The sequence below is a fragment of the Sitophilus oryzae genome, unplaced genomic scaffold, assembly GCF_002938485.1.
Source record: "Sitophilus oryzae breed Bouriz unplaced genomic scaffold, Soryzae_2.0 scaffold_926_pilon_pilon, whole genome shotgun sequence".
Classification (NCBI taxonomy): Eukaryota; Metazoa; Arthropoda; class Insecta; order Coleoptera; family Curculionidae; genus Sitophilus; species Sitophilus oryzae.
The window spans coordinates 778,032-795,234 of record NW_022147557.1 but is presented as its reverse complement, the minus strand read 5'-3'; the positions used below and the strand labels follow the sequence as shown (position 1 = coordinate 795,234).

The 17,203-nt window shown below is 30.2% G+C and overlaps 1 protein-coding gene across 4 annotated transcripts in view; it reads right to left on the bottom strand.

The window, feature by feature from the left end:
• The window catches only part of LOC115890798 (rap guanine nucleotide exchange factor 4), a 691,873-nt gene that overhangs the window by 236,059 nt on the left and 438,611 nt on the right, over window positions 1-17,203 (bottom strand). For all 4 annotated transcript variants that reach the window (XM_030911141.1, XM_030911143.1, XM_030911142.1 and 1 more), the window contains one exon: window positions 9,677-9,847. In XM_030911141.1, coding sequence (XP_030767001.1) covers window positions 9,677-9,847 — 171 coding nt within the window. The remainder of the gene's footprint in view (window positions 1-9,676; window positions 9,848-17,203) is intronic.

The window sequence follows — 17,203 nt, the reverse complement described above, 5'->3', positions numbered from 1 at the left end:
AATAGATTCCCAACTTTTAATATCTATTACCAAGGTGTATTATCAGATAGTAATGTCTATTTATATCTCTAATTCGTTATTTCAAATACACGCTACAACAGTTCAAGTCCAAATCAATTATCTTCAAATCCATATCGTAACGCCATACAATAAATTTAAACGGTACTGACAGCTTATAGATATATCATTTATTTTAAATTATCGATATTTCAGTTATTTCCGTCTGACGCTATGGGAGAGAAACAAAATAAATGAGATACAGTAATAGTGTCTGGATTCTTTTTGTTATGGCTAAAATAGAGTATCAAAAGAAATAAGTATTGGGTTTGTTGCATCGAAGAAAATTGTCAAATATTTTAATAGAAAACACATGATATTTTAGAAATGTCACGGACTCATGTTACAGATTTTAAAGCTAAAAAAATCGTGTTTTAGATTTTAAAGAGATATTTCTTTATAACCAGTTTTATGTCGCCATGAAAAATACTATTCAATGTAGAAAAAATGTATAGAAAACAGCAATATTCCAGAATTTTAGATAACAAATTTAAAAATAAGTGTTTTGACTCTGGTAATATGTAATAAAAATCATATAAAGAAATGATGTCAAGAAGTGATAATAGAAAGATTAATATTTGTATATTAATATACAGGGTGGTATGAATTGTATTCTGGAAACTTCGGCGGCATATTCTGCAGTTAAAAATAAGTAAACAAGTTCGTATAAACGTATGTCCTAAAATGCTTGGTTTCGGAAATATAGGGTGTAGAAGTTTCATTTTTATTTCAATTTATTCCAAATAATTTATGAAGTAACGTCAATATTTGGATGAAAATTACTATCTGGGAGTTTTTTGACATGATAAATTTGATTTTGATGTTAATATCATTCCTACTTGTAGAGAGCGCCACCTACATATTTTTAACTGGTTTGAAGATTAATAACTTTTCGTCCGTACCTGTATAAAACTACTGAGTAAAAAAATATACATTTACGACGTATTTTTACGTAAAAAAGTCTTTGGGTAAAATTGCTATAAGTAATGGTTCTTGAGATATTTGGAATCGAAATTATCAATACCTATCATTATTGACATAAATTAAACATATTGACTAAATAGTTGTTATAATAGACTGAAATCATAAATTTGAAATGTTTTTGTGTCAATAGTTCAACAGAAATTGTTTTATCATCATTTTTTCGCAGAAAAATCTACAGTTAATTTGAAAATAAAAAAATGTTCCCAAATTTATTATTTCAGTCAAATAATAATCTACTCAACGTGTTTATTTTTTGTCAATAATGACATGGTATTGACTATTTCCATTTTAAATATTTTGAGAACGGTTGCTCGTAGTGATTTTTACCAAGAGATATTTTTTACGTAAAAAGTCACAGAAATGTATATTTCTACGAAAGGTACGGACGAAAAGTTATTACTCTTCAAAAGAGTTAAAACACATGTATGCCCTCTACAAATTATCTTATTGACATCAAAATCAAATTTCTCATGTTAAAAAATTCCCAGACGCCAATTTTCATCCAAATATTGATGTTACTTCAGAAATTATTTGGAAAAAATCGAAATGAAACTTCTATTCTTCTTCGATTTTTAACCTGTATCTCCAAAAGTAAGCATTTTAGGACATGCATTTATACGAGCTTTTTTACTTAATTTTATCTACAGAAAATACTGTCGAAGTTTCCGGAATGTAGTTCGGACTACCCTGTATATACATAATTTATCTAAAAGAAAAAAAAAACAATGATGGACTTATCTACATTTTATAGTCTTAAACAGAATTTAGTATCTGTAAATTTTGCCACATTATTAAATTAATATGATGTGTACTGGTATCACCGCATATAAGCTTGCATACCGCAACAAACACATCTCCTGTTTATTAAGGATTGTATCCCTTAATCACGAGACGTTAAAGCGTAACTACGTACCTACTTACTTCAAGGAACAAGGAACTTTCCTAATGGAAAGGGTATTAAATATTAACACACTGTCTGCTAAGTATACAAACGCTCGCGAAACATCGCGATGTTCAAGCTGCGCATACCTTCCTCCACTCGATGCATAATCAAAATTTCTATGCATATTTGTCGAAGCTGGAATAGCTTTTAATTACAGAAAACGCAATAATCGATAACGACTCGAGATAGAGATCCGGCTTTAATTTTTTAATTAGTATTCAGTAATTATTAAAGGTGAAACTTTAAACACGACGTGATTGAAAGCAAAAATTGATGTTAATTTTTAGAGGATAAATTTATTTGAATTTAAAAGAAATGTTAAAAAATCGCAGTATACAATAATTTTAAGTAGCGACACAGTTTGAAACAGCGCTGCGTTCATAATATTAAATAATACTTATACCGTCAACAGAACGTTAGCGGTTTATAATAGACATTTCCTAAAAACTAGTGTTCTTGAATAGTTGTATTTAGATATTTTAAATATTTTCTCTTTGCTTTTTGTGTTTTGTTTTTGCTTCTGACGACGGGAGGAGATATGCGACAATACCAATGATTAGAATGGTCATTGACGGAAACAGTACTGGGAGAATTTTCAGGTCAAGGGCTTGGAAAACCGTCAAAAAGAAAATTCTACTTCTCCAACTCCCAGTGGATGACAAACCAAGAATTTCCAACTTTTAGAAACACCTCACTGTAGTATTGAGTAATAAAAAGGATTGGGAAGAAAGAAACGCTTACTCAGCATATCAAAGACCATACCATAAAGTGGTATACTGATGCTTCCAAAACCAAAACAGGGACAGGGATAGAAGTATTTGAGCCGAAAACTAAATACTCCGAACCAATGGACACCTACCCCAGTATCCTTCAGGCAGAAATTTACGCTATCGAAAGATGCGTACAATTTATCTTAGATAAGAACTCGCCAAAACAGGAAATTGCCATCCTATCAGATAGTCAAACAGCACTTAACGCTATCAACTCAGTAACCATCAATTCGAAGTTGGTCAAAGAATGCCTAGAAAAGCTCAACAAATTAGGCAAAGAAAATAAAGTCCTCCTACTCTGGGTACCTGCTCACCAGGGGATAGAAGGCAATGAATAAGCAAATTATCTAGCTAGGAAAGGAGCGAACACTCCACTAACTGGACCAGAACCGTTCTGTTTTCCAAACGGGAACCAACTAAGCGGAACTGAAGAATCTGGAAGACTTCATCCGTAACTTGGAATGGGTGTCCCCCAACGATCTAAGACACTCGAAAAAGTTCCTCAGAACTTACGACCGAGAAAAATCAAAGGTTTTCCTTGATTTAAGTAAAAACAATCTTCGGATTGTCACGGGGATTCTAACAGGACACTGTCTCCTCAACGAACATCTCAGTAGGCTGAAGCTGAGAAACAACGGCGAATGCAGATTCTGTGGGGAAAATGGGGAAACACCAGAACACCTTATCACTGAGTGCGCCGAGACGACGATCATTCGTGCCATAAACTTTGGTACGGCCACAGACAACCTAAACAGATGCGACAAACAATGCAAATCTGAAAATTACATTTTGGCGAATGCGCCAGGCTAATTTATCCGTTAGATTTATCATATAGGTGAATTTTACAGCGGACCAGCAAAGTAACCTCCTTTCGTTTCCAAAGAAGCCACGCCTCCTTTGTGAAGAAAATAGACAGGGAATTTTGCATTTCAGAATCAAATAGAGATGATTTTAATTTCATTAGTTTTTTTTTCAATTTTTGATACATTCACAATAATTACTAATAATTAAAAAATAAAAAATATTAATACATTTTAAAAAAGGTTTTTTACTATTAGGTATTTTTATGTATTTCTTAATGAGGACCAAGAAAGCAGTTGTGGCTTGGTAACTAAGGCCATCACTTCGTGAACGAGAGATCCGGGGTTCAAATCTCACGCCGAACCAGAAGTTTTTTATTTTTTACAGCTGTTTTTATTTTTAAAAAAAGCTGTAAATATTTAATAGCAATCAAGGATTGCGTTGGCTTCACTCTTTTTGGTGAGGTTAGATTGATTATTGTGGTGATTATTGTTGTGGTTGATTGCGTTGGATAGGTTAACTATTTGGTGGGATTGATTTGGTTTTTACTAATTTATATTTGTTTAGCGTTCGCTGGTCTCTGGGGTAAGTTGGCATTTTTATTTTCGGAGCCAGCATCCGTGCTCCTGAATATTGGAAGCCGGCGGCGGAGTCACTTCCTAATTATAATTATCCCTAAATTTCATCTTCTAAGAGGGAAAAAGTCGGTACAAATATTCCTTAAAAATTTGTTCTGGAAGTTTGATATTTTGCACAAATGTAAATTAATCCCCTAAAGAGGTGAAATTAGTGGTGAACGATTATATAGCAAAAAAACATTAAAAACCTCTTCATTCAAAACATTACACAAATGTTCCTTTAGCGATTCAATAAAAAAATCCATACCCTAAAATAAGGGAAAAAATGATTGCAAATATTCGTTAATATTTGGTCTAGAAGTATGCGATATTTTAAATATTTCTGTGTGGCATACTTACGAAGCGTTTTCTCAAAACTCATTTCCTAAAGAGGTAAAATTAAAGGCAAAATTTTATGAAAATTCGTTACTAGTTACTACTATGTGGTTTAGAAGTCCATAATATTTATTAATTAAAATTTGGCCAAATGTGCTTAAGTATAATTGGGAAGCAATAGTAGAGTTGAAGAAACGATTTTTAAAAAATCCTCCTCTCGGGGGTGATAGGAGTGAAAGTTGGTATGAAAATTTATTACTGCCTGGCATAGAAGTATACTATTTTTACAAAGTTTTCTTAAGTAACCTAATAGATCACCAAGAGATAATTTTTGTAAATTTGTCTTCTAACGGCATTAAATTAGGGGTAAAATTTCTTTACATTTTTTTTTGTATAGGAGTAAGAAATTTTGCATAAAAAATTCTTAAGTGACATACTCCCTAGGGGCACCTATTAAAAAAAACATAAGTTACCCATGCTAAAGGGTTTTAATTAGGGGTGATATTTGTGTGTCTAAACGTCGTTATTACCTGGTCTAGAAATATGAAATTAATATAATATAATTTATTATAATTTATTTATATAATATATTTAATGAGCAGTAAAAGGCGACTTTTACCTCGGGTCCTTGGGTGGTGATTTAAGGGATGAAAAATCTACATCTAGATGGTGTGAATATGTCATGTATGTCACATGTATAAATTGATGGATCTTCATTTTCAAGCCAACTCTGAAGCCGTGTTCCCGATCATATGTTACATTTATGCGTATTTTCTTAAAATAAAAAACATAAAAACTCATCGCATAGGTATGTACTTAATAAGTCGATTATTTAATTGAACGGTATGTCTATTTAAATTCGCTTTCTTTGTATCAGAAAATCTAGGTATTTTCGGAAAAACACACACAGTTTTTGATACAATTTAGTCCTAGAAAATCTAAAAAATGTATCTTCTTCAGTGTTTAGTGAAATGTTTTCTCATCCATTGAAAGCACATTTTTTTAAAAGCATTTTAAATAAAATCAAAAACGATAACAAGAGACTTAAACTGAATAGCTGAATTTAAAACTAAAACAATACTAAGAACACCGTGAACTAACTAAATGTAAACCAACAAAACCCAACAGTAAATTAAAATCGGAAACATCTAATAATAATTGTAATTATTTATCATTATCCAGAAGAAAGCGCCAATAATATAACATTTAATTCTCACTTAAAAAATGTTCAAACTGGCAATCTCGCTTTGACTTTATAAACGTGCGGCTGGCGGCGGCTGTTGCGACGGGCAGACGAGACGGCGCGGTGTATCAAAGGCAAGGTTAAGGCGAGAAAGAACGAAAGAAATGGAAGCTTAGGGAAGGGAGGAGTGCGGGACGATTTGAAATCACCACGACTGTTTGTTTGGTTGAATATTTTGCCTTCATCGTTGGTATCGCCGCTCTGGCGTCGCACTTCCGAACATAGGTCTTTTTGAATACAAAATTTCCCATAAGGTGTCGCATCTGTTTAAGTTAGTTTGTGGTATGGCTGATGTCGAGGATGGAGAGCTGGCCTCTGTGGAGCCGTCTCAGATACTAGCTTTTGTTAAAGTCCTGAGATTGTATGATGAGTTATAACTCGTTATAACTCAAGAAAGGGGAACACACAATAGATCTATAAGGTCGCGGTGATTAACTCCCCTCCGAAACATTCTACATTCTAGGCAAATTTGTTATACTTTTGTAAATGTCATACTAGAAAAGCGCACTGAAAAATTGGTTTCCGTTTGGACTCAACGCAGTGGTGTTTTGTGATTTAATAATTACTAAAATTTCGTTTCTAAACAAATATCTTAATAATCCTAAGAAGATAAAAAAGTGATTTAAACTTTTAAACCTCTCCCAAATAAATTAGTCTGATATAATTAGTAGTTTAGAAATATGCTTATTTGAGTATTAATTAATTACTATTAATTATTACTATTACTATTAAGTTCGGCTCTATTCACACAAATAAATATAATATTATTAATTAACAAAATAATAAATGTTAATTAGAATAAGACAAAAATGTTATTAAAAAGCTGAAACAACATTAAATGTATACAGGGTTAGTTTTCTACGATCTTCTCTATGGGTCTCTCGAAAACTACTGGAGGTAGGAAATCGGTTAAATGAGGAAAGAATTGCAGTTTTGTGGGGTTATAAATATGCGCCTTTCAGATTTTTTAAAACGTTCATGACTTACTAGATATTTCGAATTCAAATTTCGGCTATTTTAAAAATTGTCCCTAATTCCATTATAATCTATTTTAGATAAAAAGTTTTCAGATAAAAGTTGTAGATAATCACACCCTTAATGAGATTGTATTCTTCGTTTCTTTTTCTAAAGCCTGTCATTTTTGGCATATATGACACAAACATATGTTTTTTTAATGGAAACGTGGCCATGACTTCATTTCTTAAGCTTTTTTCAGCAATATAAATTATAATATGTTTCTCCAGTAGTTTCCAAGATACCCATAGAGAACATAATAAAATAAAAAAATAAAATAAATAAATATAATAAAATATATATAATAAATATAATATAAAATATATAATATAATAAAATAAAATATAAATAATAAAATATAATAAAATAATAAAAATAAAATAAAATAGAAAAAATATGTATAATAAAATGATCAAATATTTCAAATATCCATTGTTCTATGTGAAGTCCAACGAATTAAAAGTTAATTTCAAGACCATGAGTTTGTGAATCATTAAAGATGATAGAGTTTGTGATATACAGGGTGTTTCAAAACAAATGCGAAAAACTTTAGGGGGTGATTCCTTGTTCAAAATAAAGGGTAGTTTGCTTTATAAACGTTGGGTCAAAAGTCAACCATTAGGGAGATATCGCGGTACAAATATGGCGGAAAAATAATGTTTTTATTTTTTATCTTGAAAACGAAAAGAGATAGACTAATGAAATTTTATGGAAGGATTACAGTTATGGAAACACACTTTCAGGTATTTTTTTACTTTTTTAAAATGAGTGGAAGAGGTTAAAATAAACTACCCCTATCATTCTTGTTAACGAAATTTAAAGAAAAATCTTATCAAACACATGCAAATGCTCTAATTTGGATAGATTAGTTTGTTTAGAAACTTTTTTACCTCTTGTGTTTTTTTGATAAAACTCACCGATTGGAAATTAAAAAATAAAATGTAAAACATTACATGTCAGGACAAAAAACATTTTTAGATTAAGAATCTAGTGATAATAACGATAATAATAATCATCTAGATAATAACGTATTGCAGTAGAGTAATGTCAAATAAAATATTAGGATCCTAAAAAGTAACAGCGGCTGACTAGATTTTTTCCTAAAAAAATTACAGCAGCCCATTAGATTCTTTATCAGAGTGTTTTTTGTCCTGACATGTAATGCTTTACATTTTATTTTTTAATTTCAAATCGGTGAGTTTTATCAAAAAAATACAAGAGATAAAAAAGTTTCTAAACAAACTAAACTATCCAAATTAGTTTTTTTGCATGTGTTTGATAAGATTTTTCTTTAAATTTCGTTAACAAGAATGATAGGGGTAGTTTATTTCAACCCCTTCCACTCATTTTAAAAAAGTGAAAAAATTACCAGAAAGTGTGTTTTCATAACAGTAATGCTTCCATAAAATTGTATTAGTCTATCTCTTTTCGTTTTCAAGATAAAAAGTAAAAACATTATTTTTCCGCCATCTTTGTACCGCAATATCTCCCTAATGGTTGACTTTTGACCCAACGTTTATGAAGCAAACTACCCTTTATTTTGAACAAGGAATCACCCCATGAAGTTTTTCGCATTTGTATTAAAACAGCCTGTATAAAAAATCTATGACAAAATATTTATAAAATGCTACTCGTATATTTTGTAATTATGAATATATCTAAAAAACCTGGATACTTTGTATTACAGGGCATAGCAACGATCTAGCCAAGTTAAAACACCTGCTTCCAATCACTGATGTTAAGCGACGTTAAGTTCAGTCTTTCGAGTACAACTGTTACAAAAAAATAAAATAATAAGCATCAAATAATCACTGAGCGTGATTTGCAGTTAAATAAAATTTCTAGAAGCACACCACTTAAATTCGTAAAAGGGTATTTATTGCTAATAAAATTGACATTTCAAATAATAATGAAACAAGAAACACCGTGTGAAATACATTTCACATTTAAAAGGCCAATAATACTTTACTTCCATATTTACATCTTGCATGTTCTTTTCTAAGGATCTTTATTTTGTTGGAAACATTAAATAAAGAAAAAAGGATTCAGTTTTTCCATTTATAATTTCTCTCATGATAAAAAACTCGATAGTACAAAAAAATGTTTCAACAAAATTCGAATCCTTCTTAACGTAATATTGTATCTATGCCTAAACTTCCCCAAAACAATTAAATTATTAGAAGTTTATGTATCAAAGCTGTGAGAGTTATAACAAAATTAGTTATGATAATACAAAGATAATCTTGTAGACATTGGTCCAATTCAATATTTAACGTCAGTAATATATTGGTTTGTCTGTTTCCGATAAATTCAATCTTATATTCGGCCTTATTATTCATTACTATCCTAGAAATTTGAATAATATTATGTATATTTAAAACAAGCAAATGGAAGGAAATAAGAGAATAATAATATGATTTAATTTTGTTCCATGCCAAAACCAACTTATTGTTTATATACTCTAGTTAAAATTTCAAAATATAATTAAAATTGTTATTTATAACCATTGCATTTTAGGATTGATTTTAAAGGTACATTCCTAAAAAAATTCCTATAAAATATTACGTTTTATATTTTCTAGTGTAATAGTGCCTACAATCCTTCAGTCAATGACTCTTAAATATTTATCACGCTAATACAAGATTGCAAAACTTTCTTTTACTATTTCTATTGCATTCTAAAGTAATCGAACTTTAAACTTGTTCTTCAACAAACTGAAACTCGAAATAAGAGTAAACAAGGCTTAATTTAAAATTTCAAGTGCTTCTAAACGAGAAAGAAATTTAGTAGATTCCGAAACACAGTCTCTTAGGAACTAAGTAGGAATACTTGTATTTGTAAGTGCCAAGATTATAAATAGTTTCTTGCTTGTAATTTAAAACGTGCTTTATGAACATTTTCTAACACATACCGTGAGAAATAACTCCTTCTTCTAATAAAGCCTGCCACATTCCGGCTGCTTGAGCTCTGGCGTGTATACTGGGCGATAAACTTATAAGCCAGTCGACTAATTCTGTTCCAGGTGCGCATCTCCTGACCAGTCTTCCTGATACTTTTCGATCCTTAAGGCAAGTGTTTTGTGCTGCAAAATAAAAATAAACTATAGTCTATTATTATTATTTTCTTATATTTATATTTAATATATTACTACTACTACTAAAACTACTACCATTACTCGCTGATGAGTATTTGATATGCGTCAGAACATGGTTACGCAGGCCGTTTTCATTTATGAGTTTTTCTGTGATTGAAACGCCCGATACGTAATGTTATCTCCTCTTCCGCACTCCGGATATTCGAAAATCTCTCTTTACTTTTTGGTTGTCGTTATTAACTGAGTTTACAGTTCTTACGCCTCTACGTTCTACTTCCTTCCTCCCCTTACCGTCTACAAACTCGCCGTAAAGAAGAGATTTTGGTAGACGGTAATCTTGCATCCTGCATACGTAACCAGCCCAGCTGAAGCGGGATTTAGTAATCATGACTTCGGCCCTCTCGTAGCCAGCTTTTTTAATGATACGTTTGAAACATGGTGGAACTATTTGATTCTTAACAGTTGCCTAAGTTGTCCCTGTTGCAATTTGTTTAATGTGTTCATGTGCCGGCGGTACGGTACCCAGTTTTCGTTTCCATATAACATGGTGGGAATTATTATTTCTCGGTACACTGCAAGTTTTGTTTTTGTGGTTACAGATCTTTTTTAGTTTAGTGTCTCCAGTGTCAGATCAAATAGTCCAAAGTATTCTCAAACTCCCTTAGAATTAGCACTGTTATTGATGACACGTCGCGACACGTCAGAACATCATTTTCGAGAATTTTCTCACTGTACAGGGTGGGTCAAATTCAACGCTTTTAAATGGAAACACCCTTTTCTATAGGAGATAGACAAAAACTAATATCGGTGTCTGGAGCTCAATTTTTGTCAAAAACATGATGGTGAAACCCGCATATCGATATCTGTTACCGTTTCGGAGTTACGGGGTGTTTTTCAAAAATATGCATTTTTAACAAATCACTGTAACTTTTTTGCTATGGAAAATTTTGTATTTTTATGAAAACATTTCCAAAGCACCTTTTACGTAGAATTTAATGGTTTAAGTATAATTTTTTTAAAATTAATAATTTAAGAATTATCAACAGAAAATTTGATTTTTTATATGGGACACCCTGTATATTTTTAATTTATTGAAAAGGATTTAAAATTACCTTTCCAAACATATAACACACTTGATATTTTGCTCGATTCCTCTTCGAGATATAGAGTATATAAAAATTTACCCGCTTTAAATAAGTAGGCTTTGAACGGCACCGGCTGTAATGCAAAAAAAATTCTAGCTGTGAGCATCAATTAAAACGAAAATAATATTTGCTATGAGAGATGCAGAATTTTATAATAATTTAAAATATATTTAACCAACATCAACACATTTAAACTATATCTAATAACAATAAAAATAAATAGCAAACCAAGACATGAGATTTTGCTACAGGTGTTCGACATATTAACCTTATATCTGTTATAGACAGACGGGGCAGTTTTTGAACATTCCTCGCGGAATTCATTAACTCAGTGGGGGTGAAAGATACCCTTTCATAATTAATACTAAGTATTTTTAATTCTTGTCTAGATTATACGGAAGAATAAGGAACCTTTATTCGCAAATATATCCATAGGATTAGATCCATGGGCTCTAAGTCAGGCGGCCTCGACGGCCAACGGCTGGGATCTTGGTTAGCAAAAATTTGCTAATAACTTCAGCGTTCAGAGGCGGTGCGTCGTCTTGCTGGAAAAATATGTTTTCGAGTTCCATTAAGGGCATATCATCAATAAGGGGTCCAAAGCCTACTAATTAAAAGTGGCAAACTTTTAAAAACACTGTATTTCGAAGGGGATTATAACAAAATATCAAGTATGCTATATTTTTGGAAAGGTAATTTTAAATTCTTTTCAGTTAATTAAAAATATAGAGGGTGTCCCAAATAAAAAATCAATTTTTCTGTTGATAACTCTTAAATTATTAATGTTAAAAAAATTATACTTAAACCATTAAATTCTACGTAAAAAGGTGCTTTGGAAATGTTTTCATAGAAATACAAAATTTTCCATAACAAAAAAGTTACAGCGATTTGTTAAAAATGCACATTTTTAAAAATAACACCCCGTAACTCCGAAACGGTAACAGATATTGATATGCGGTTTTCACCATCATATTTTTGATGAAAATTGAGCTCCAGACACCGATATTAGTTTTCGTCTATCTCCTATAGAAAAGGGTGTTTCCATTTAAAAGCGTCGAATTTGACCCACTCTGTACAGGGTGAGTCAACGATAGAGTAAAGTCCATTATCTCATTTGTTTCGAGGTTTACAAAAAAATATTAAATATAAAAGTTATAGAGATAGTTAAGATACATATTTTAAAATTATTGTACAGTATACATGGTGCTTCAAAAAAGTGTGGCAAATATAACACATGTTTTTTTAAAGGCAACACCGTATTTTTTATTTTATTTTTAGATTCTTCGTAAAATTCCATAACTTTTTTATATATAATGTTATATACCTAAAATTAATAGTTTTTGTTATATTTAAATTTGTTTAAACAAATGTTAGATTGCAGTGGGTTAAAAAATTGTCAATGATGGCATTGATTCTGAACTTGGACAACTAAAATTTGGTAGGATAATTTTATAGAGATATAGAAAAAGACCTATGTAAAGATATATTAGTTAGATGTTACAGGGTGTTCAAAATATATTTAGGAATTTCAACTACTTAAAATTAAGGAATTTCAATTTTTTTAAATGGTACAGCCTATATATTATCATTTTTTCTGATAGATTTTACCAAACTCTTCAACTTTTATTAAGAATGTCATATACCTGTTTTTATTAGTTTGCGATTTATTCCAATTTTTTCTATTTTTACCCATATTTTTAATACAATTGCGCTATAACATCATAGTTACCATGACAAAAAGAAATAATTATCACAATTTCATGTCTGTTAAGCAAGTTAAGAACAAAATTAGGATTTTAGTTTAATTTGTTGTAATAAGTATAAATGGTAGAGATAATAGTTACAGATTTTCTTGAAATTAATAATTAGTCAATCTGATTGATATACACGGACAAGCTTAGAAAACCACATGTTTTGGTTATTTAGGTTTACCTAACTACTATAAGGATAGATGTATATTATCTAGAAAACATCTTCAGTGTGTAATGGGACGGTTTCGCGGCAGTAGTAATATTGGTTTTACCAAATGAATTATAAATCAGAATTACTACGAGAAAAAACTTTACTGTATGTCGAAGAAAATTCATATATCAGTAGTCTTCAGCAATTAGGTAATCTAGTATTATCCTAATCTGTGGCTATTCGCCCCGACGAAAAATCCCAAATGTCATCTTTCATAATATAGAAATACACCAAGAAATTCACTACTGCGATTTAGTTTATTTGAGTAAAGTTAATTAATTTTAACTAAAACCACCAATTGTAACTAATTATGAAGCTACCTGTTAAAGGTAAGTAATAAACAGTTTTGTTTTGTCATGGCAACTATGATTTTATAGGGTGATTGTATTGAAAATATGGGTAAAAATAGAAAAAATGGGAATAAATCGCAAACTATTAAAAATAGGGATATGACATACTTAATAAAAGTTGAAGAGTTTTGTCAAATCTATCAGAAAAAATAATAATATATAGTAAATAATAATAAAAATTTGAGATTTTTTAATTTTAAGTAGTTGAAATTCATAAATATATTTTGAACACCCTGTATCATTTAACTAAAATATCTTTACATATATCTTTTTTTTCATCTCTATAAAACTCTCCTACCAAATTTTGGTACTCCAACTTCAGAAACAATGGCACCACTGACAATTTTTTACCACACTGCAAATTTTAGATATATAACATTATATATAAAAAAGTTATGGAATTTTACGCAGAATCTAAAAATAAAATAAAAAATAGGGTGTTGCATTTAAAAAAACATATGTTATAGCCGCTACACTTTCTTGAAGCACCTTGTATACTCTATAATAATTTTAAAATGTGTATCTTAACCATCCCTATAAGTTTTATATTAAACATTTTTTGTAAACCTTGAAACAAATGAGATAATGGACTTTACTCTATCGTTGACTCACCCTGTACAGACTACATTATGCATTATATTACAATAGGCATGTTCCAAAAAATATAAATTCGCAAATAAATCATTGTATTGCATAGATTAAGTCTTCATTACTTACAATACATAGGAAATTAGGAAAAATTCCATGATATCTTTTTAGAAATTAAATTATAATTTCAAACTTGAACATTTCCGGTTGAGTTGTGACGTACATAGCCTTCGCCAATCACGTTTCAAATCAGAAAAGGAAATTTCATATCATATGTTGGTACGACTGATTGCCTGGCTATTGCTTATCGGGCGCAGCCATTTTGGATTTTGTTATTATTTTTCTTCGTGCTTTTCAGTTCAGCGGTAAATTTTCTTGGTTATAACTTTTAAATTTATCTAAATGGCTCAAAACTATGAAAAAGTTTTTTCGGATAATTTTCGAATGGTGACGGAGTATATGGTGGACAGTTTTTATATAGACAATTTAAAATACTAAAGTGCTCAAATAAAGAAGTTAAAATGTCAAGGTGAGATTTTTTTCCTTGAAAAAGTTATTTAAAAGTAATAAAACCATTATTTAATATACCATAACTGTGATTTTCGGCAAATACTATTAATCTTGTTATGAGGAATTACATTTTTTTCAAATTAATTTTCCTCCACCTTCTTTCACATGTAAAAAACAGGCCATTAATGATTTAACAAATGAAACATAATATAAACTCACTTTGAAATGCTTTGAATTCACATTCATAGCTTAAGAGAAGTTTTCTGAAAAAAAAGCATTTACGATTTTCCATCTTTTTCGGCGCGTACAAAAACATTTTATTACAGTTAAAATGTTATCCAACAATGGAACAATTAATCTATTAACATTATTGAAAATAGTTTATAATTAAAAAATAAACAATAATTTTAAACAATGTCATTTTGACATTGTATAAACAGCAATGCTGTCAACATCATAAAATTCACCAAGTTTATTTCGAGACGAAAACCAACCAATCATATTGGCGAGGGCTACATACGTCACCACAGCGCGCGTAAGTGTGAAATTCAAACTTTTACCTCATTTTTTGGCCTAATATTAAGTTTTCTATAAAAAAAGTTGAAATCTGCATAATTAAGTGGAAATTGAAAAACATGAAACATGCCTATTGTATACAACTATTTGATGAAAAAAAAACTAAGTAAACTGAAATTTTCTATTTTTTGTTTCATTTGTTTTTAAACATAATTATAAATAACATATTTTAGTGATTTATTTTCGAATATTTTTTTTCTAAAAAAATGTTACTAAAATTCTCTGAAAACAAATTACTGTAATAAAATGGACATTTATTTGCTTTATCTTCTGTATAATCTAATGCAACCAAAATGATACTGTAAAAATAATAAGCAAAGAAAAGATAACATTTCTCTTTCATAAAAATGTATACGTCGTTACGTGTGAAACAGCCCAAAACTAAATTAGTTCAAAGTTAACTTGTGTCCATAGTTTAACCACAAACTAGTGGTCCTCCAAACGACAGCTCTCAAACACTGACTTCGCTTTGTTGTTTTACGACATAACGAACATAAAGTGGCCATTCAAGCGATATCTTAACAAAGTCACGTCTATTTGTATATTTATTTGTCAATTTGTCTCGAAACTAACGTATTTAGGGAGATTGTAGCATAAAATGATATTTTTACTTTTAATAAAAATCAATTCAGCCCTAAAGTATAAATAGCGTGTCTAAGAGCTATAAAAAATGTAATAAAATGCTAAATCCCACAAAATATTTCAATAATTTTCAATTCATTTAATAAGGGATGTTTACCCTATAACAATATCGTTATTACTCTATCGTCGTAAAATATACGAAAACTTAAATTGTATTGGCTCAAACGAGTTATAAACAAATAAACAAAAAAGTTTACACAAGATATGTGATTAATAACATCACCATGGTATTGCATCCATGATTATAGTATATATTAGCCAGAAAATTAGCAAAAAACAGTATTTTTTAGTACAGGGTTAACAAAAAAAGATTGTACGTGTCTCCGGTGTTAGATCAAATAGTCTTGTAGTGTAAATTTATAGTTGTTCGTTTCTACTGTAACATTGTGATATGTCTCTTACACATCTGATTGTTGATTTTTGAATTGTTTGTATTTTTGTATTGATTTCTTTTTTTTATTTTCTTGATATCATATGTACACTTAATACGCCATACGAAATATATATACCTATAACCACGCCATAACTAATAAAATAATAGCAAATTTGATTATACTCGTCTGTTTTAATAATTTAAACGGGCTGTTCAACTAATTAAAGACTTGTGAATAGATATCATAATTAAATCGCAATGAGTGGTGACGAAGAGTATAGTAGTGAGATTAGTGACCTGTCGTCCATGGAATGTAGTGATGAGGAGGATTTAGAATTGCTACTAGATGAGCACAAAATTAATAATCAAAATTATTTAGGTAAAATCGACATTTTTGCACATACATTTATCTAATATCGTATTGTGTTAATATTTTCAGAGGAAACCGTGCCTCAAAATTCCAATAAAGTTTTCTTTGAACATTTTAGGCCTACAAGACAAAGTGCTACGTAGCTGAAAGGTTTGAAATAGGCCAGCATTTTAATAGAAGTTGGCATTTTAATAGATATGGCAATATTCCTGCTTTGCATAAAGTAAAATTGATTCCTGCTTTGCATCAAGTGAGATTGTAGCATAAAATGATATTTTTACTTTTAATAAAAATCAATTCAGCCCTAAAATATAAATAGCGTGTCTAAGAGCTATAAAAAATGTAATAAAATGCTAAATCCCACAAATCATTTCAATAATTTTCATTTCATTTAATAAGAGATGTTTACCCTATAACAATATCGTTATTACTCTATCGTCGTAAAATATACGAAAACTTAAATTGTATTGGCTCAAACCAGTTATAAACAAATAAACAAAAAAGTTTACACAAGATATGTGATTAATAACATCACCATGGTATTGCATCCATGATTATAGGATATATTAGCCAGAAAATTAGCAAAAAACAGTATTTTTTAATACAGGGTTAACAAAAAAAGATTGTACGTGTCTCCGGTGTTAGATCAAATAGTCCGCAGTATGCTGAAATATCCTTAGAATTTTCTATCTTATTGACGACACGTTGGGGCATTGACGTAACACATGTTGAAGCCTACTATCTTCCTTTTATCTTGTAAAGTAGTATGTCACTTAGTTCATTTTATATATAAGCTGCATCAGCTGCTCGGCCATTTAGCGGCATTGA